At 36.1% G+C, this 22,500-nt stretch overlaps 1 protein-coding gene across 1 annotated transcript in view; it reads right to left on the reverse strand.

Moving 5' to 3' along the window:
• The window catches only part of LOC135199467 (voltage-gated potassium channel subunit beta-2-like), a 250,409-nt gene that overhangs the window by 95,577 nt on the left and 132,332 nt on the right, over positions 1-22,500 (reverse strand). Inside the window, exon 2 of the mRNA XM_064227554.1 lies at positions 20,254-20,310. Coding sequence (XP_064083624.1) covers positions 20,254-20,310 — 57 coding nt within the window. The remainder of the gene's footprint in view (positions 1-20,253; positions 20,311-22,500) is intronic.

Consider the following 22,500-nt stretch of genomic DNA (forward strand, 5'->3'; position numbering starts at 1 on the left):
TCATTTTCCTGAAGTCTGAGCACAGACCTATCACAAATGTCAAAAATATTGTTAATTCCTGTCCACTTCTACTACAATAATGTCAAGGGTAATTCAACCTGTTTTGTAAAAATCATCCATCAACGAATTGAATCGTAGTTGGTTCCAATACTGTAATTTATCTCTCAATCTCGAATGATCTATATAAAAAAAAGAAATAATAATAATAATGAAATCATATGTGCAAATACCGTAGACATTCTCACATCTCGGATGTGAAGCTGATTTCCAGACAGTCGAAGTCAATCACAAAAGTAATGACGTCGATACCTACCCATTTCAGCATCTCCCTCTCATCAAAAACATCTCTACACCGTTCAATATGGAAATTGTCCTCGTTTTCAAAGCTTTTCCAGACGGCTAAAAGAAAGATGGAGGATGTTTATCTTTGTCCTTTGCTGGGAAGCTCATGAAATCCTTTGGAATGACACGCAAGGTTCGCAATTAAACATCTGGGCTTTTGCGATACCTACGTAAACATGACATTCGTCGCTGACAGGGGAAGTGGAGTAATTCCCCCTCCTCCTTCTCCCCCCCCCTCTCTCTCTCTCTTTAATGTATCTCTTTAGTGTCTCTCCACTTTCAAATGTGAGAGAGAGAGAGAGAGAAGCTATTATTTGCTTCTTGTAATGTCATGATTACTCAATGTTTTTTCTGTACAAGTATGTGTATGTATGTATATATATATATATATATATATATATATATATATATATATATATATATATGTATGTATGTATGTATGTATGTAAGTTTGTATACGTATGTATGATATATGTATGTATACACACAGATGGTGGTTGTGTACGTCTCAACGTACGGAAAGAGTTCCAAATACATCTGTACAGTAAAAAAAAAAAAAGTCACTAATCAACCAATCACAAGAAGCATTACATTAGAGCAATCTCTCTCTCTCTCTCTCTCTCTCTCTCTCTCTCTCTCTCTCTCTCTCTCGCTCAGCGCTTCAAAGTAAGTTTTGATTCCACGGTCAAATTCACCTCAAGAGAACTTCAGTGAATTGCTTATATGCGGTTCCATTTCATCTGGTTAGACGTCTTTCCATTTTTTTTAGGGAGGGAAGGGGGAGGGGGGGGGGTTTGAGGGTGGGGGGGGGATGGAGGCCAGAAAGGGAGGGGGGCAGGCATCACCGGATCGGAAAAGTGGCCCAGATACCTTTGTGTATTAATTTATATATTTTCTCGTTTGATTTCTCCCCTTCGGTGAATTCTTCTTATCTGGTCCTGGAATTTCCAGGTCGGTCTGGAAGGCAGAAGGCTTGACATTACAAAGCACTTGGGCGCTCCTTCCAGATGTTTTTTTTTTTGAATTCCAGTTAATCATATATATATATATATGTATATATAAATATCATAAATAATTATCAATATATATAAATATCATATATATATATGAACATATATGATGATTATATATATATATATATATATCATATATATATATAATATATATTATATATATATATATATAATATATATATATATATATAAAACAAACGTAAAAGACACTTTATAAAACAATCTTCAGTACTGTTATAAGTTTGATTCTAATAGGCAACACACTTCTAGAAAGAAAGAAATTTAAGAATTTATGAAAAATCTTCCATACACGAAAAAAAAAAAAAAAAAAAAGAACCAGAACCAATTTCGCCCTAACAGGCAATTCATCCCCCCCCCCCCCCCATCTCCAAACAAGTGTAAATTTTCATCCTTAATTTCCAGCAACTCATGTTTCCCCAAAAGAAAGAGCATCGATTCTTTAATTGTTTCTACCGAATTGGCAATTCATTCCCAAAACGAATGGCACAAGTACATCTAAATTTCTGGCCATAATCGGCATCTCATTTCCCCGGACGCTAATGATGCCATCCAATAGGGCACGAAATTACTTGCCTGTCGTTCCGGGCGAATGGTATTCATTCTCGCCCTATTTAATATCAGACGGAAATGAATTGAAGTTACTTTATTCCTAGATTCCTATAGTTAGTAGATTCACATCACCCGTGCATCTGATGTCTAGGCCAGTTCCTTACGACGCGCCTGATTGGCTGTTGATAAGCCAATCACAGGGCTGGAAACTCTCCTCAGTCTCTCTCTCGAGAGAGTTCACATAGGCAGGATGTGGTATGTTCCACCTCTCCTGAGGGATACGTCTTTCAAAAGTATACCTCAGGAGAGGTGGAACATACATCCTGCATATGTGAACTCTCAAGAGAAACTGTGAGTTTCCAGCCCTGTCATTGGCTTATCAACAGCCAATCAGGCGGGTCGTAAAGGACTGGCCTAGACATCAGATGCAAGGCTGATGTGAATCTACTATACTCTTCGGCAAGAGCCACCCTGTACAGACACGTCGCTAGAAAGAGAGCAGACTGTAGACAAAAGGGAAATGGTGAAAATTCAATGTATGCCTGAAATATTACAAGATTTTATCTACCAATATGGGACGAATATGAGAAAAGGTACCTTGGCGGGTGCTACAAAAAAGGCAGGTAACCACCACGTCGCATAGCTATGAAAACAAGACTAACAGTCATCTACAGTCAAGCTATGCAAGCTATGCGTCTCGGAACAATAGCCAAAGAAATACCTGTAGAAAACGGGATTATTGTGCTTCTATAAAATTGGAAAATAAAATTGACACCTAAGGCAAAGAGCTGGGACCTGTGAGATCATTCAGAGAGAGAGAGAGAGAGAGAGAGAGAGAGAGAGAGAGAGAGAGAGAGAGAGCTATCACATTCTTTGATCAGAATTTAAAGAAAGAGAGAAAGAGAGACAATCCCATCCTATTATCAGACTTTAAAAGATAAAATAATAAAAATGAAAAGAGAGAGAGAGAGAGAGAGAGAGACTCGATTACCATACGATCTTAATCGCCTTCTTAGAAGAAGTTACTTCATATTATGAATAATAATATAATAATAATAATTATAATAATAATAATAAAGCGAAATAATAATAATAATAATAATAATAATAATAATAATAATAATAATAATAAATAATAAAGAAAAAAACGAAAAAAGCTACTGCTGCCTTATTTCGAAAATGTCTGGAGGTCACAACTGCAATGCAAAAGGCGCCAAGACATTTGGAGGGGGTGGGGGTATGGAGGTAGGGGGTTGGGAGGGAGGAATGCGGGAGAAATGTTGCCGTATAGCGGCGACAGCTTAATCGAGTGGCTGACCCGGGCTTGTAAGGTATGGCTGGAAGGAGGAAAAGTTCCGAAGAAATAGGGCGGGGGTCAGAGGAATAAATTTTTTTTAATATAGTTAAAAGTTCATTTACCATGACAGACGCGCACAAGATAGTTAAGATTAAGACACCGAACAAGGCTGATTGAGATATAAAATGCGGATTTTTTCCCCCTTGTCTTCTTCGAATTCTCTCACCAATCGTCGCCGTCTCTCTCAACTTTTATGGCGTTTAACAAGGTCGAATGAGGCCGTGACCCTGAGGTACGGCGGCCCCCACCCCCCCAACCCCCCCCCCCCCCCCCTCTCTGTCTCTCTCTCTCCAATGGTTGGAGTCATTTACCAGTTCTTGATGTTTATCTGTTAATAATTCTTTCCGTTTTTTTCCTATTGACTGATTTGCTTTCTCTTCACTTTCTCAATGTTTTGAATTACTTGAGAATCTCTCTCTCTCTCTCTCTCTCTCTCTCTCTCTCTCTCTCTCTCTCCACCGGTTCGAGCCATTTACCAGTTTCCCTTTTCCCCAGTCTCTCAATGATATGTTTAAAGTTATCTGATAGCCCTCTTGTTTCGTTTAATGGACTCCACCTCTCTCTCTCTCTCTCTCTCTCTCTCTCTGCCGCAGGACGGGGCCCATTTATCTAGACACAGCGGAGTCACGATAAGATTCAAGATAGAAAATGAAATATGCTCTGGTTTAACAGCAAAGGTTTTTTTTTTTTTTTTTTTTTTTTTTTTTTTTATTTTTTTTTTTTTCTTTCTTTTTTTTTTAGTCGAAATTTTCGATATTAAAAATTCCTTATAGGTATATAATCGTTAAAATTGATTAAGAAACCCACAAAATCACTGTGTATAACGTGTTAACTTATAAGTATTTACATTTTATAAGTATTTACATTTTGTAAGTATTTACATTTTAATTAAATGTAAATGCTTATAAGTAAACACGTTATACACAGTGATTTTGTGGGTTTCTTTTTCAATCTTCAGAAGAAAACTGAAAGAAGTTTTTGTTTAGTTAATCGTTAAAATGTTATATAGGTGGAGTATGTCTATGGTCTGAATCATAAAATGACCAATCAAAAAGCCCATAAGTATATATATATATATAATATATATATATATATATATATATATATATCTTACTATAATGGGTGTTATGTCTGTCCGTGCATCTGTCATTCAATCACGGCCAGACGGCTGGTCAGATAGGCATGAAACTTGGCAGGGTTATAGTGGGGACCCCCAAGATGGTTTATATAATGGGGCTTCAGCCTACCTCTCCCCCTCCCCCAACTTCGAAGGGGGTGGGGGTGAGAAGGGATTCACTGAAACGGGGCTGGTTCTGCCCGTAGACTTAATTACTCTACGAATTTGTCATACATGATTTCTGTATACATATGTTTGCTAGTGTATATAGGTATGTATGTATGTATGTATGTATGTATGTATGTATAATATATATATATATATATATATATATTTATATACATTTAATGACAAAAATCACCATATGATAATTAATTTACATTTAGTTAATTTCATAATTTATTCATAAGTGAATAACCTTGTATACATCAAAATTACCCTGGATAACCTGGACAACCATCAGCTGCCAATCATAACTAGTGATTGATTGACTTCCGGTTACTAAAACTCGCGTCGCAATTAATTTAGTTATCATCAATTGAAAACCCATGTTTAGGGTAAACAGAGCGGCTTATATTTGACGCAATCGGCGTATAGGTTGGCTGCCCAGAGTCCAGTGGGCCACACGAGGACTCCCATTCCCTCTTTGTTCCATTTCAATACATTTAACATACCGACAAGCAGCCGCCTTGAAGCAAGAGACCTTCGCTGGCATAAGGCCAGCTTCGAATAAACCGGTCACAGAACGAATAGGTATTAAAGAGAGATTTACTGCCTTAATATTATGCTTCTTGACTTTTGATATATTTTGATACGTTTTTTTTTATTTTTTATTCTTTGGCACCGATGGTGGGCTCATTCCATACGAATAGGTTTCATCTACTGAACCATAAAAAAAAAATAATAATAATAATAATAATAATAATAATAATAATAATAATAATAATAATAATAATAATAATAATAATCTAAACAAGATTTTCACTTATTAAAAAAATGATCTCATAAAAAGAATCTCGCTTCTGAAGGGAGGGATTCTAACACCCCCTCCACCCTCTCTCCCTCCCTCATAGAATCTCATAGATTATTCCCCCCTCTACTCTAACAGCCCCCCCCCGCCCCCCCCCCCCCCCAACCCCTTTCCCCGGGCCAGTCGCTTCAGCACCGTTCCGGTGACCACGCACGTGATACCGCAAAAGCGAAGGAGAGAGAGAGAGAGAGAGAGAGAGAGAGATTGAGAGAGATCTTGCAGCAGCAGGCAGTGGAGGTACGTGCAGCGCAATGCAGAGAGAGAGAGAGAGAGAGAGAGAGAGAGAGAGAGATAGAGAGAGTAGAGGAGATAGAGAGAGGAGGAGAGAGACGAGGCCGAGGCCCTGATTTCGGAGTCAATTGCTTAAGGGTATCTTATAAAGGAGATTGTTTTGTTTTATATTGTTTTATTTCGGTTTGTTTTGTTTTTATAAATGCTATTGTATTTTTTTTTTCAAAGTTTGATATGTCCATGGTTTTATCTGTTTATTGTGTTTAGTTTTTTTTTTTTTTTATTTTTTTTTTTACAAACAAGACTTTTTTTTTTTTTTTTCATTTATTCAATTTTATGTTTAGGTTTCAAGGGTAAAAGTTTGTATATAGAGGGTTCTTTTATATTTTTTTGTTTTAACAAATACCATTTTTTTGGGTTTTTTTTTGTTTTATGAGGTTTTAAAATATATATTTGTATAATAAATACCGTTTTTTTAGTTCTATGAGGTTTTAGGGGTATAGGTTGTCGTATAGAGAGGTTTTTTATATATATATATATATATATATATATATATAGATATATATATATATATATATATATATATATATATATATATATATATATATTTTAATAAATAGTTTTTTTTTAGTTTTATGAGGTTTTAGGGGTAAAGGGTGTCGTTATAGCAGGTTATTTTATATTTTTTATTTTAATAGATGCTGATGTTTTTGTTATAGTTTCATGTTAAGGCTTTATAGTTTATTGCTTATTATTAATTTCTTATAGATGCAACTGTTTCTTTAAGTTTTATATTTAGATTTCAGGAATAATGGTATCTCACATAGGAGCTTTTTTGATTTTGTTTCGAGGTGTTACTGTATTTATTTATTTATTTATTTTTTGTTCATTCATGTGCGATTGTTTACTAAATTACATTCTTGTTACAATACTTGAAAGTGTTATAAGTTTGTTTATTCATATGCCTATATTTTCTTCTACTTATGTTCTTGTTACAAATACAATAACCATTGTATTTGTACGTTTTCTCACAAAATAATGATTTTCCTTAACTTTTAGTTTGATTAATTATGCAATCTCTCTCTCTCTCTCTCTCTCTCTCTCTCTGCTACGACGAGTAATTTTCCTAAAAAGTTCTATCACAAATTTTACATACTTCAAGAAAGCAATGTTTTCAGGAACTTTATTCAGAGAGAGAGAGAGAGAGAGAGAGAGAGAGAGAGAGAGAGAGAGAGAGAGAGAGAGAGCTTTAGTATGACATTTCCAAGGTGTTAAAATCTTCTTAATCCGTCCACGAACGTCTCAACGCAACATCTGAAGGTCCAATGAGCAGATTTCAACCAAATTCAGCAGATGAAATAAATTGTTTGATTGTATGGTGTTTTTACGTTGCATGGAACCAGTGGTTATTCAGCAACGGGACCAACGGCTTTTACGTGACTTCCGAACCACGTCGAGAGTGAACTTTCTAGCACCAGTGAAATAATTTGGTGACCTTCTCAACACGACGAAGGTTAGGAAGGAATCTGCTCCTTAGATTTCACCCGTTTTCTTCTGCCCAGGAAATATTGGCAAAGGTCTGTACTAATGTTTTGCTCTTGTTTCTGTTTTCCTCTCTGTTACTAAGTGAGTTTTGTTTATTTTTCTGTTCTATTATCATTAGTTTCTGTGTCTTACACGGATTTATTTAGGCAATTTATGTCAACAAATATTTATTAATAAGTTTTTCTGTCGTTTCATGTCACCAACGTTGCTACGTTAATACACACACACACACACACACACATATATATTATAATATATATATATATATTATATATATATATTATCTATATATATAGATATATATCGATATATATATAGATAATGATAATATATATTATAGAGATTAATATATATATATATATATATATATATATATATTGATATATATATATATATATATAATTCAGCTTCATGACGTTCAAGTTTTGTACCGATGAAGACACTTTATGATAATGAACTAGAAAATTCTAGCTTATAAATTAAGTAAATTTTTCTGAGGCTAAAATGCAAAAGTAAAAAACAAATAAAAAAATTAAACTAAACAAAAATTGAAAGCACTTAAGAAGCGAAAGTGAATCACTGAGCGACAGTGGAATTACATTGAAGTATTGAAAGCCTAAATACACGAATCAAAAAATTAAAAGCTTAGAGTGAATATCACCTAAAACTTTTTTTCTTTTTTTGCGTTTCTCATTGCCTCGTCTTAAAAAATTATAATAAAAAACTTTGAAATACAAATATATGTATACCAGAAAAATGAAATACAAATAAATTTATGATAAAAAACTGTGAAATACAAATATATATACCACTATTCTTCAGACTTACAGAGCGCTTTTTACAACGATTTCAGTTTCCTGAAAATTCAACTCTTGAGATGGCTATTTTGTCTCTCCGTCCGTCTGCCCTTTTTCTGTCCGCCCTCAGATCTTCAAAAACTACTGAGGCTAGAGGGCTGCAAATTGGTATGTTGATCATCCACCCTCCAATCATCATACATACCAAATTGCAGCCCTCTAGCCTCAGTAGTTTATATTTTATTGAAGGTTAAAGTTCAGCCTTAATCGTGCATCTGGCAACGACATAGGCCAGGCCACCACTGGTCGGTGGTTACTTTCGTGGGCCGCGGCTCATGCAGGATTACACCGAGACCACCGGAAGAGAGATCTGTTTTCGGTGGTCTTGATTATATACAATGTACTGGCTGTACGCGAAACTCTACTGCGCCGAAATTAGGGGAGACCGGGACTAGTTGGCACACTTTTTACAATTTTGGTTATTGTGAATATAAAACAAACATTTTTTTGCAATATTCTTACCATCATTGAAAAAAGTTAACATTCGTCTTTATCACAGAGCAAAATAATTGTTGTTTGCTTTCAGCATAAGGTAACAATAAGCTTTAGGAAAAAAGAACTTTTTCGTGCCAACTTGCCCCGTATACGGGATAAGTTGGCACATTGATAATTAAAAGAAAATTACTACATTGCATGGAAATTAAATAGCAAGAATACCTCTTGAATTTCTAAAATATAAAACATAAGGCAATAACATTACTTCAGATCATCATCTAGTTTTAATTGTGGCAGGTGTCAAATAAATCTTCATCAGTAGTTTACATGCTCCCACATATTACATGCCCTTCACTGGACCCACACCTCTCCTGGCTTACCAAACAGGCTGTCTTCAGCTGAGCTTTCTTCTGAATCAATAGGAGCAGTTCTTAAACTCTGTATCACGCTGATGACTGATCTGAAAAGCCCGCGTCTTTTCGAGCATCTCTCGATCTGTTACATACGCACCCGTAAAACCAAAATCTTAAAATAGTCTGTATTCAAAGGTGAAATTCCAGCAACCCTAAACCCAATGAAAACATCAGGATAAGTGACAGTTAGAGGTCAAGCCGAGGAAACATGACAAGGAATGTCACAGATGGGCATCCTTGATCCTGGATTACAAGTCATCCACGAATCACATCCCCTGTTAGCGCATTTCTTCAGAGGTCTATAAACACTGACATCCAGGGCCCGCAATTGGGAGGAATTGATAGGACACTAATCTCATTATCCTCCAAAAAATCCAGAAACAAAACGTAAATTACATAAATCAATAGGCTTACTATTGTTATCAAATCACGTGAGGCAAGTCTGCACGTGTGCCAACTTACCCCACTTGTTTTGAGCAAACTTGCCCCATCCTTATCGTATAAAAACACTTACTATAACTGGTTCACTTAAGGTAGATTCTTGGTTGAGCCCTATGCCTACGAGACGTTAGTTTGGCGGCCGCTGATTGGCTGGGAGCTGCCTACCTCCCAGTACCAGCCAATCAGCAGCCACCAAACAAACGTCTCGTAAGAATAAGGCTCATCCGAGAATCTACCTTAAGTGAATCACTTATAGTCAATACCAAGAAGCCTTGAATGATTCATTTTAATGGTATAGAATCTTTAAACCATAAGGAAAACTATGCTATAACTGAAAAATAATCTTTCATGAATGCATAGATGTTATAACAAATAATAGAAAGATAAAAAACTTTACTTACTACCATCAAAATCAAAATTTGTCTCATAAATTCGAGCTCCTACGTTCTATCTCTATAGAACTTTGCTGGTAACTAAGGAATTACGTGGCAGTTACACAGTATATGTATTAGAGTCATCTTTTGGTAAACTTTAAAGTTATTTTGAGTGTGCTAACTTACCCCTGTAGCCAACTAGCCTAGGTCCCCCCTACTCTTTTTTTGCTTTTACAAAGGTTTTTGTTTTCGCGAATACTACTCTCTACTGCTACAGTTGGAGCTGCGAGATACAATCTGTCAAAGAGGTACTAAGAATGCGGCCGACCAAACTCAAACAGAAGCAGTGAAATTAATGACGAAAACGAAAGCTTCAGTACACGTTTGGGATGACGCCGTCTTCGCTCTCGCGAAAATTATTCCCTGCAAATTGGATTACGGCCTCCGAATCTCATGAGCCTCCATCAAAAGATTCAATTACCATCCGTAGACTTTCTCTCCACCTCTGCTTAGGGGAAATTATGGAGCTAGAGAGAGAGTTTAAGTTTTACTCATGACGCAAACGAATGTATATATATATATATATATATATATATATATATATATATATATATATATATATATATATATATATATATTGCTATTGTTGGCGTAATGTCTGTCTATCCGTCCGTCTGTCATTCAATCACGACCAAACGGCTGATCCGATGGGGATGAAACTTGGCAGGGTTATAGTGGGGACCCCCAAGATGGTTTATAATGCGGTTTCATCCTACCTCTCCATGGCCCCCCCCCGCCTCCGAAGGGGTGGGTGGGGTGAGAAGGGATTCCTTGAAATGGAGCAGGTTCTGCTCGTGAAAATATTTAACTGGAAATGAGATTAAATTATATGCAGGAAGTTATCACCTCGGGAAGAATTAATCAGCTGTAAACTAACAGTTGATAAAATGTTAAATAAACCTTTCTCAGACTCCTGCAGCCATTCCTCATAAAACAACATGACTATCACTTGGTAAATGGCATTAGTATATCTACGAGTAGTAGGCGGTTGTTGGAGAGAGAGAGAGAGAGAGAGAGAGAGAGAGAGAGAGAGAGAGAGAGAGAGAGAGAGAGATTTGAGGGAGAGGGGGGGGGGGAGGGGGGGGGGGATGGGGGAAGGGGGTGTGGGATTCTCGCAACTGACCCTCTAGCCCGAATTGGGAGTCCTTCCGAGTCTAAAAAGTTCTCAGAAGAAATTAAATGGGACTTTGAGGAAGGAATCTATTTGAACAACTCCACCTAACTGATTCCAGATCGAGTAGAACTGGCAGTTTATTGTGTGTGTGTGTGTATGAATTACAGTGTATTTATAAGTATGTATAAACAGTTACAAATAAAAACACATACTTTAATCTTTCTAAAAAAAAAAACACACACACACACAACAGTTTTTCAGATGTTTTGAAATTGAAAGCAGCCACCTTTGTCATGTTGGTGGGACTTAGGTGGTATCTATGTAGTAGATACTTATTTTTACAATTTGTTGTCACTTTTATTCTCAAGTGATTGAAGATGATGACCAGTTTCTACATTTATTTTCACTTTATTTTTCCTCTTAACTACATTTCTTGTTCTTGTAATTTACTCATTATATTTTTTATTCATTTATCTATTAACATGTTAATTCAATTTCTAAAGATTATTTTATAGTATGTGATCTCTCCTTTCTGTATTTCCTATGGTCTTCTGTTATTCTTTCTAACGAACACCTTAATATTCTTTAGAAGCTTCAGAAGAAAACCGAAAGAAGTGTCTGTTTGGAATATAATAATAATAATAATAATAATAATAATAATAATAATAATAATAATAATAACAACACCTCATTCTTTCATACAAGACGTATTTAAACACCTGGAATAACGGTGATACAATGAGGTGTCCAAATCAATGATTTAAAAAAAAAATTTTATTTTAGCGAATTCAAAACCGAAAAATTAAAAATAATGGAGGATCATGTAGTAAGTGACCCTTCACGAAAGTTGACATTCGTCCAGGAACGCACAAACGAACGCACGAGCAGACAGCCAAAGACACACACAGAGAGAGAGAGAGAGAGAGAGAGAGAGAGAGAGAGAGAGAGAGAGAGAGAGAGAACAAGTCATTCTCAGGGGAAGTCAAGTGGAAGTATGTTTGCTTTTTGTTTGTTTGTTGTTGTTGTTGTTGTTTTGGGTTCCAAGACTTGCTCGAGGGAGAGTGGAGAGAGGAGGGAGAGTGGGGGGGTGGGGAGCGCTAACAAGGGAGTGGGTTGGGGGGAGGAGTAGGAACTTCGACAATACTGCCTGGTGTAAATTTTATTTCCAGAGTTGAGAAAAAATAAAATGAGAGAGAGAGAGAAAAAAAAGTTGGGCTTCAGAGGTCAACACTCGTCCTGCCTCTACCTCATACCTCCTCCTCCTCCTCCTCCTCCTCCTACCTCTGCCCTCCTCTTACCTGTACCTCTTACCCACGCCCCAATCCCAAACCACACACACACACTACAAGCCTCCTACCCCTCCCCTTTTCTCTCTCTCTCTCTCTCTAGGCAGATACATCTAAAAGAAAAATGAAAAGTTTGAGCTCTTTGCAAGAATAGGACCTGCACCTCAACACACGTCTCTCATACCACTCTCTCCACCCTCTCTCTCTCTCTCTCTCTCTCTCTCTCTCTCTCTCTCTGCAGATACAACTAAGTGAAAAAAATAAAAGTGTTTTTTAGCTCCTCTCAAGAACTGGACTGCTAATTGTCCATGTTATTTTTAGCCAGCCGCCACTTTCTTCCAAGCTTCCTCTTGTGAGGTTTTCTGTCCTGAAATGATTCTAACTTTTGTCTCCGCCATCTTTCTGTTGTTACGTTAATTCATTCCTTTAAAAAAAATTGTTTTTTAAGTCTTTATTGGTGACGTCGGTTGCAGACGGGCAGGTGTGCATGAAAAATATGTTCTATGTTTACTCAATATATCTCTAGTTTTTAATCAACATCAATAAACGTGATTTTTCTGACTAATATGTAAAGTCTTGATATTATTATTTTTACACGCGAATCGAATTATTCCTAGGTTTGAATGGTAATAAAATGTATAATAATAATCTTATAATGTAAATAAACTAGAGTTTTCGACAGATTTACAAAATATATTACCCTGACTTTTTTTTTTTCAGAAATGATAATCAATTCGAGATTTAAAAAAAGGTACCTACTACATTTCCTTCTACTCCATTACTCTACGTTTGCCGGCTAGGAAACTTCACGAGTAACCAAGTAAAATGGCCTGAAAATTCTCCTGCGCAATCGAGTTTTGTGTACAGCGCATAATGCTGTATGAGTCGGGCCCATGAATCTTTCAGGTAACTTTAACCTTGAAATAAAAATCAAAACTACCGAGGAGGCTAGAGGGGTGTAACTTGGTATGTCTCATGACTGGAAGGCGGATGATCAATATACCAAAAAAAAAATGCTCTAAAACACTATTCAGAGAATTACTCGCATACATTTTTTTGTGGAAAAATGTCCTAAAACGTTGCTGAGAAAGATTTTGTTATGAGGAAATTCCTGAAACGATCGTAATAAAATATCTGACAGGAATGTCCTGAACCGATACTGAGAGAAACTTTGCAAATAGCTCTTGAGAGAAAGTTCTTGAAGAATTCCTCAAAAGCAGTGTTGAGAATAGCGTTTGTAAACGTTTTCGGAAGGATCCACAACGTTCTCTCGGAGCCTGAAAAGCGTTTTTTTTTATAAAGCCTGATGGAAAAAACTTGTTAAGAGTTATATACTCAAATATCGTAAATGATTGTCCTTGAAATATTTATATTTTTAATTTTTGCAAGAAATTTTTTTTCTCATAAAGCAGTTAAAAGAAATTTATTATAGACTGACGGAGTTAAATATTGTAAATCACTGTCCTTGAAATATTTATAACTTTTACAAGAAATTTTCTTAAAAAAAAGCAGTTAAAAGAAATTCATTATAGATTGATGAATAGAGCGTCAGAAAATCAAACTGAAGTTGTAGTTATAACGATACGAAGAAAAACCTTTCTGAAATGTTCTAGAGAAAATACGTTTTCTGGAATGTTCCAGAAAACGTTCCAGAGAAAAAACTGTTTCTGGAATGTTCCAGGAAACGTTCCAGAGAAAAACTGTTTCTGGACTGTTCCAGAAAACGTTCTAGAGATGATACATTTTCTGGAATGTTCTAGAAAACGTTCCAGAGAAAAAGTTTTCTGAAATGTTCCAGAAATCGTTCCAGAGAAAAAACGCTTTCTGATTGTTCCAGAAAACGTTCCAAAGAAAACACTCTTTCTGGAATGTTCCAGAAAATGTTCCAGAGAAAAAACTTTTTCTGAAAAGTTCCAGAAAACGTTCCAGAGAAAAAAAAGTTTTCCGAAATGTTCCAGGAAATGTCCCAGAGAAAAAACTTTTTATGAAATGTTCCAGAAAACGTTCCAGAGAAAAAACTGTTTCTGAAATGTTCCTGAAAAAAGCTCCCAGGAGCATTTTGCAAAGACGTTTTCTGAAAAGACCCAGAGAAAAGGTTTCAAGAAGGGTTCCAGGGAAAAAACGTATTCTGAAACATTCCAGTGAAAATGGGTTTCTGGAATGTTCTAGAGAAAAGTTTCCAAAAACATTCCAGGGTGAAAACGTTTTCTGAAATGTTCCAGAGAACAAAGAGTATCAGAAACGTTACAGAGAAAAAAGTTTCCAGAAATGTTCAAGAGAGAAAGTATCCAGAAACGTTCCAGAGAAGAAAGGGGTTTCTGGAATGTTCCAGAGAAAAATATTCCAGAAATGTTCCAGAGAAAAAGTACCTAAAAACGTTCCAGAGAAAAAGTATCTAGAAACGTTCCAGAGAAGAAAACGATTTCTGGAATGTTCCAGAGAAAAATATTCCAGAACCGTTCCAGAGAAAAATGTTTTTTGAAATGTTCCAGAGAAAAAGTTTCCAGAAACGTTACTAAAAAAACGTTTTCTGAAACATTCCAGAGAAAAACATTTACACAAACGTTCCAGATAAAAAATCGTTTTCAGAAACGTTCCAGAGAACAAAAACCTCAGAAACCTCCTAGAAAAGCTGCACACGTTTCTAGACACATTCCAGAGAACACCATGTCAGAAGAAACCTGCCAGAGAGAGAAGAGAGAGAGAGAGAGAGAGAGAGAGAGAGAGAGAGAGAGAAACGATTCCAGACATTATTATAGACAAAAACGCTCGGTATTGTCACAGCAGCAAAGCGTTCGCTAAGGAAGCCTTCTAAAACATCTACTATACTATACTAAGTAAGCGTTTGAATGAGAACCTTTTCGACGTAATCTTAAAAAGAGAACGTCCACAGATTGCGTTCACAGCAACATGACACTAGAAGTGACTAGATTATGCTGGAAACAAATAAAAAAAAATAAATACTGTCATTTGAGCGAATTTAGATGAATGAAAGTTGAAAGATTTTGATTTATTTTTTAAACTCTCATACCTCCTCATTGTGGCGGGTTTCTTAATATCGTTGACTGTAAAATAAGAAAAAGATTTTATATATTATATATATTCTTATAAATATTTGAAGATTACAGAAACGCTTAAAAAGAATTATTTTCATTTTTTAAAAACAATTACTCTGCAAGAACAATTGACTGGGCTTCGACTTAGACCAGAATATGGGCCGCGCATAATTACACGTCTGACAAAATTAAAAAAAAAAATAAATAAATAACGGGAATATATCTCAAAGTTGGGTATCAAATTTTTTAAAGCATGGATGCAGGCAGGCACAATACTTTCTTCCACTACCTTCCATTCCACCCCCATAGAACCACCTCACAGACAGAAGACAGAGGGACAGAGGACAAGAATGCAGAACAGCGAGAGGACGGGGGAAAGGTTTAATTTCAATTCAATATCAGCCAAGTTCCTTGTAACTCTTCAAGTCTTCCCATTCTGACATCTGGTATTAGTCGCAACGTCACCGTCGCCCCTTCCAAAGAACATAGGGGCCCTTCATTCCGAAAGATTTCTACCTCAGGGTTGCTGTAGTTTCCTACCTACCTACCATATCCAGGTCCAACGCCCCCCCCCCCCCCCCCAACCCCGAAAAAAATACAGGGCCACCCCATCCCAACCTTCTATGAAAAGAATGGTCGGCCACCTCTCCATTTCTTCATCACAGACACATGTTCACGAGACCAGAAAAACTTTATTAAATTCTTTCCTCAACCCCAACCCCGTCCTTCCCTCTCTCTCCCCTTCCTCCTCCTCCTCCTCCTCATATCCCGCTTCCCCTTGCTTGCCCTCCCCCCCCCCCCCCCCCCCCCCCCCCCCCCCCCCCCCCCCCCCCCCCCCCCCCCCCCCCCCCCCCCCCCCCCCCCCCCCCCCCCCCCACCCCCCCCCCCCCCCCACCCCCCCCCCCCCCCCCCCCCCCCCCCCCCCCCCCCTCCCATCCTTGGTCCGAATGAAACAGGGCAGCGAGGTTTTTGAGTGTTTTTACTGCCCAAATTTGTTTCGGAGTTTGCCACCCCCCCGCCCCCGCCCTACTCTCTCTCTCTCTCTCTTTCTCATACACAGGCACACACAAACGCATGGCACATTTAATTCCTTCTCCTCTCTCTCTCTCTCTCTCTCTCTCTCTCTCTCTCTTAAACTCAGACACACACACACAGACACATACACACATCAAAATTTTTCGTTCCTAATCTCTCCCTTTCTTTCTCTCTAACCCAAACAAAGACACGGGAACATTTATCGTACATCTCTCTCCTAATCTACCTCTCTCTCTCTCTCTCTCTCTCTCTCTCTCAGGCAAACACACACACAAGCGAACACACGAACGAACACCACTCTCCAATGCTTTCTCTATTCTCTTCCACATTCACAAAGGTCGTCCATCACTGTTTATCTCTTTCCATAATGCATAGAAACGCTAACTAGCTCTCTCTCTCTCTCTCTCTCTCTCTCTCTCTCTCTCTCTCAACTATACTATATCAGGAACTTGACAAATACATATCAGTACAAAAATAGACACATACAAAGTTCACGATAGCAACGCACCTCTGCTTTCGTACATCTGTTGCCATATTTCATACATTATACTAACCCTATGTTGCTAATTAAACATGACAATTAATATTGCTATAATACAATCTATTTCATTTCTCAAGTAAAAGCGAATCCAGTCGACACAAAAAAAAAAAAAAAAAAAAAAAAAGTATTTACAGCCAAAACGAAGTCACACCAAATATATTTAAGAGCAATGTCGAGTATTTATGGGATATAAATACAAACTGGACCTTTCTCTTGGCCCCATAAACAATAAACAACACACACACACACACAAACAAAGGCTGTACTCGCAAATAAACAAGAGGCCCAGACACAATCGCTGGGTCACACTCATTTCATTCGGCCCCTATGGAATGAAGCCCACCGTACCCCTTCCCCTCCCTCCCCATCTATTATACAGTCATACACCATAAGCCACCATATGGCACCATCAAACCTTTTCCCGGAGTTATGGTGATGAGGGAAAAGTTGCAAAGAATTATTTTCTATTCGGCCTGCCACAGAGAGAGAGAGAGGGACGTGGATTATTTACTACCTTCAAAGCCCTCTTACATAACTAAATAATAATATAACAACCATTTCATATAGCCCCATTACGGACGCATGTACTGACAGACACACTTTAACAACCTAAGTGCATCATTAAATATACACTGTACGCCTGCTGAATATACATCCAGTGCGAGAGTATAGTTATGCCTGAAGCTATGAATATGATGAATATTCAAATAAGCAGAGTTGCTACAGACCATCTGAAATACACAGACGCCAAATGCAAATTCATTGACTCATCATTCTTTTGGCTAAGGCCGACGGAATGCGCAATTCGCCCTTGCTTGGGGGCTGAATACACACAGAACTGATACACGCACACACACACATATACTATATACATATATACAGGGTGTCCATAAAGTCCCAGTACCATTACCAGCATTCATTGCTAAGAATGGTACTGGGACTTTATGGACACCCTGTATATATATACAATATAATCACAAAAAATAAAAACTCTTGCTCGAAAACTCACCTTAGAGCATGATCAATCGAACAATGAAAGCCTCAGTATAAAACACACTAATTTGTCAAGTCAAAATATTAATTATTAAAATAAGAAAAACTCGTAAGCTGAATCCTTTTAAGTCAAATATAAGCTTAAAAAATACTCACAAGCACTAAAACACGTCAGTATTATTGCAGCATAAAAACCCACATAGAAAAAAACCCGCCACTGATACTCAGCAAAAAGAAAAAAAAAAAAAAAAATAAATAAATCGTCAGCTACTACATCTCACGAGAGTAAAACTCACAAGCAGTATATATCTTCAGTATAATCGCCACAGAAAAAAACACACACTGGAGGGAGATAAAACACACTGCAAACCAAAGCTCAAAATAGTCACCCAGTAAAAATGCACACACACACACAAACACATACACGGCTATAGAAAAAAAGAAAAAAAAAACTCCCAAGAAATGACAGGAAAGAAAAGGAATAATGAACAATAAAAATAATAACAGAATTATGAAAAAATATAAAGTTGCCAATATAATAATAATAATATAACGTATGTTGGGAAAAGGGAAAACAGAGAGAGAGAGAGAGAGAGAGAGAGAGAGAGAGAGAGAGAGAGAGAGAGAGAGAGAATAATTCAGTAGCAAACGTAATGCATGTTGGGAAAACAGAGAGAGAGAGAGAGAGAGAGAGAGAGAGAGAGAGAGAGAGAGAGAGAGAGAGATCTCATAAAGGGAGAACATAAAACATACATTATTCAATTTAGAGGTTAAGTATATCTTAGTTTTACCAGACCACTGAGCTGATTAACAGCTCTCCTAGGGCTGACCCGAAGGATTAGATATTTTTACGTGGCTAGGAACCAGTTGGCTACCTAGCAACGGGACCTACAGCTTATTGTGGGATCCGAACCACATTACATCGAGAAATTAATTTCCATCACCAGAAACAAATTCCTCGGGTTCCGCGTTGGCTGAGCCGAGAATCGAACTTTGGACCATCGGATTGATAGCCGAGCGCGAAATCCACTCGTCCAACGGGGAACTTATTCAATTTGGATGAAAAAACACAAAAGGGAATATGAGCAGACGATAACAATAAACCTTAAAACATAAGACAAATATAAAATATTGATAAGAACGGACATACGGAGAAGACATGTAACATTCTATGAAACATGTTACAAAGCCAGAAGTCTTGCTCTTTTAACCTTCATTTAACAGTTGCGAGATCAACAAACATGTAAGTAAACAAGTGGGAAGGAAACTCAATAAACCAATAAAACTTGTTAAGGATAACTATTCACGATAAATCAATTTATGACCAGTTTAACAAAAAATAAAAAAAAAGTGGGAAAAAAACAATGAAATATCGGTAAACTCCAGGACCACCTCATTTTCAGGAATAAATAAGTCAGTCAAAAGAATGGTTAAAAATTCCGAATACTAAAAAAAATGTCAATATAATTTTTTCTTAAATATTTTTCGAAATCGGAATAAGAAGTCGATTAAAAAAATCTTAGAATTTTTTTTTCAGGAAAATTTTACAAAATGTAAAAAGTAAGTGTCAAAAATATTTTTTTAAACTGACGAAGTTTGCCACATACACACACACACACACACACACACATATATATATATATATATTATATAGATATATATATATATATATATATAGATATATAGATATCTATATATATATATATATACATATATATATAGATATATATATCTATATCTATATATATTAATAATCTTAATACTATATATCAATATATATTATTATATATCAGTATCTATATAGATATATCTATCTATCTATCTTATATATATATATATATATAATAGATATATATATTATATATCTATATATATATATATATATATATATATATATGTATATGTATTAGTATTTCATATAAAAGTTATGGAAAAATGAAATGAAGCAACATACTCATTCACCAGGGGTTGATAAAGATGTGAATGAGTGGATATATATATTTCCGTAATCCATTAGAAGGAAACGTCACAATAAAAAAACACCAACACACAGTTCTTCATTAATAAAGGAGACACAAAACCAAACAACTTTCTTCATTAATAAAGGCTTAAAACCAACACAATTCTTCATTAAGGGCGAAAAAACCACACTTTCCTTCATTAATTAAGGTAAAACCAATACAATTCTTCAATAACATAAGGGCGGGAAAAAACCATCTCCTTTTATTAATTTAGGGGAAAAAACCAACACAATTCTTCAATAAAATAACACAATTCTTCAATAAAATAAGGGCGGAAAAACCAATCACCTTCCTTCATTAATAGGGAATAAAAAAAAACATCCAATTTAATGATTAATAATTATCGAAAAAAAACGCAACCCTTTTCGTTAATTGAGGGGGGGGGGGGGGGGGGAACCAAATAAAATAAAACAAGAAAAACCCACAAAAGCGGATCCTTCATCTCATCTTCGGCGATAGAGACAAATGGTTGACGGGCGCTGTGGGAAAAACAGAAATAAATAAATTAATTAATTCATTTTGCAATATCTTAACTATCTAAGGGGATTAATAATTTCCAAAATTGATGTTATTATTATTATTATTATTATTATTCAAGGGTAGGAACAATGATCATATTTAATGTTATTGGATTTGTTATTATTATTATTATTATTATTATTTAAAGGCAGATACAATTACCTTAATTAATATTAATGGATTTCTTATTATTATTGTTATTATTAACATTATTATTATTATTATTATTATTATTGTTATTATTATTTATGGGCAGGAACAATTATCATTATTAATGTGAATAGATTTATAAATATTATTTCATTTATTAATATTACTATCATCATTACTTCTAATACAATCATCATCCTCATCGACTATTTAACAGGGTAAATCGACCCGTGACCTCTCATAACTATCTATCTAATGTAAACATAAACTTGAATGGGGTAGATCGACCTGTGACCTGCACTTTTTGTCCTTTTATAACAAGGCTTGGTCCTATCTCCAGCTTACTTGGGCCGTGTGCAAGGTTTTACCGTCACGCACAAGTCGTAAACATTATGTTTCTAACTTGACGTAAATTAAGTTCAAGACGCGCTAAAATCCATGGTCAGATAGAGCCTTGTTTCGCCAAAGAAAATTAAAAGAAATACGCTGTATTTTTATCAGAAAAAATTTGTTTCTGTAATGTTTAACAAGCACATTATTTATTTTTATTTTAAACATTTTCATTGTAATGAATAAATCATAAATATCATAACCTCAAATTCCTGTATCTGGAACTCGGCGCGAAACATCTTTTTTAGAACCTTTTAGGCTCTTCCATAGACCTTTCCTACCCCCCAAGAACAAAAACAGCAACAACAACAACAAAGTTGATTGTAGGCTTCCTCCCCGAGTAAGCGAAAATTAAGATATGTAGGGAAAAATGGAATAAAGGCAGAAAAATATATATAAAAAATTAATTATAAGAGAACCATGAAAAGGCAACCCTGAATTCTGCTTTAAATGAGAAACATTACAGACAGACAGACGACCCGCGTCTACTGCTGCAGAGCCGCAGGTAGGGGGGCTGGTGGGGGGTTAGGGGGTGGGGGGCGAATTAAATGGTGTTCGCGAGTCGAAGAAACTTCAACCTATATATTAAAACAGAAATAACAACTGCGAGAGGCTCTCTCTCTCTCTCTCTCTCTCTCTCTCTCTCTCTCTCTCTCGTCCTTCTCTCTCTCTCTCTCCGTTTATTTTCTCATCCTTTGTTTTTCTCCTTTTCATTTCTCGTAGTTCAATATATTTTCCGTTACAGGAGATCTTCTGCGTGTATATATATATATTATATATATATATATATATTATTATATATATAATATATATATTATATATATATATAACAACAACAACAAGAGACTTTAAAGTAACGGATGCCCCACTGAATCTTCCTAAAGAATGAAGCCGGCCTATGCCTCCCCGTCGGCAATCTTTGACATTTACACTTGACTATATTACAGATTTCTTATCTATCTATCTATCTATCTATAAACTATGTCATTATAGACATACTATCACTATAAGAATCAGGAGTTTTAACAATTTAAAAAAAATAGGAGAAATTAGACCATGAGGACGGAAACAAGGCGTAATCCGATCCCCAGCTTACACTGGACGCGTGCTTTTAAAATCTGCGGTTAAATAGCGCTCCGTTCCACCAACGAATATCAAAATAAATGAGAAATCGTTATTCTGTCCTGCTTAACAAGCACAATATTTATCTTCTACATTTTCACAATAAAATGAATAAGAAATCGTTATTCTGTACTGTGCAACATCCACATTATTTATTTTTTTTCATTTTTATTCTAATAAATAAATCATAAATATCCTATTCTAAATAAAATTCCTGTATCTTAAACTCTAACGCAAAACAAAACAACAACAACAACAACAAACAAGGTAGTTTGTAGGCTTACTCCCCGAGTAAGCGAAAACTACACCCCCGTACGCATAAATTTGAGTTCTAGGTAGTTTTAATTATGGACAGTCTTCAATAAAATTATAAATAATACAAGAGTATTCTTCGTAATTTTTTTTTATATTCCTTTTATCCCCATCCATTCAAACATCAATCTTTCTCAAGTCTCAGTATTCTCTTCCGCTCTCCCAGACAGAGAGAG

The sequence above is a fragment of the Macrobrachium nipponense genome, chromosome 25 (assembly GCF_015104395.2).
Source record: "Macrobrachium nipponense isolate FS-2020 chromosome 25, ASM1510439v2, whole genome shotgun sequence".
Lineage (NCBI taxonomy): Eukaryota > Metazoa > Arthropoda > Malacostraca > Decapoda > Palaemonidae > Macrobrachium > Macrobrachium nipponense.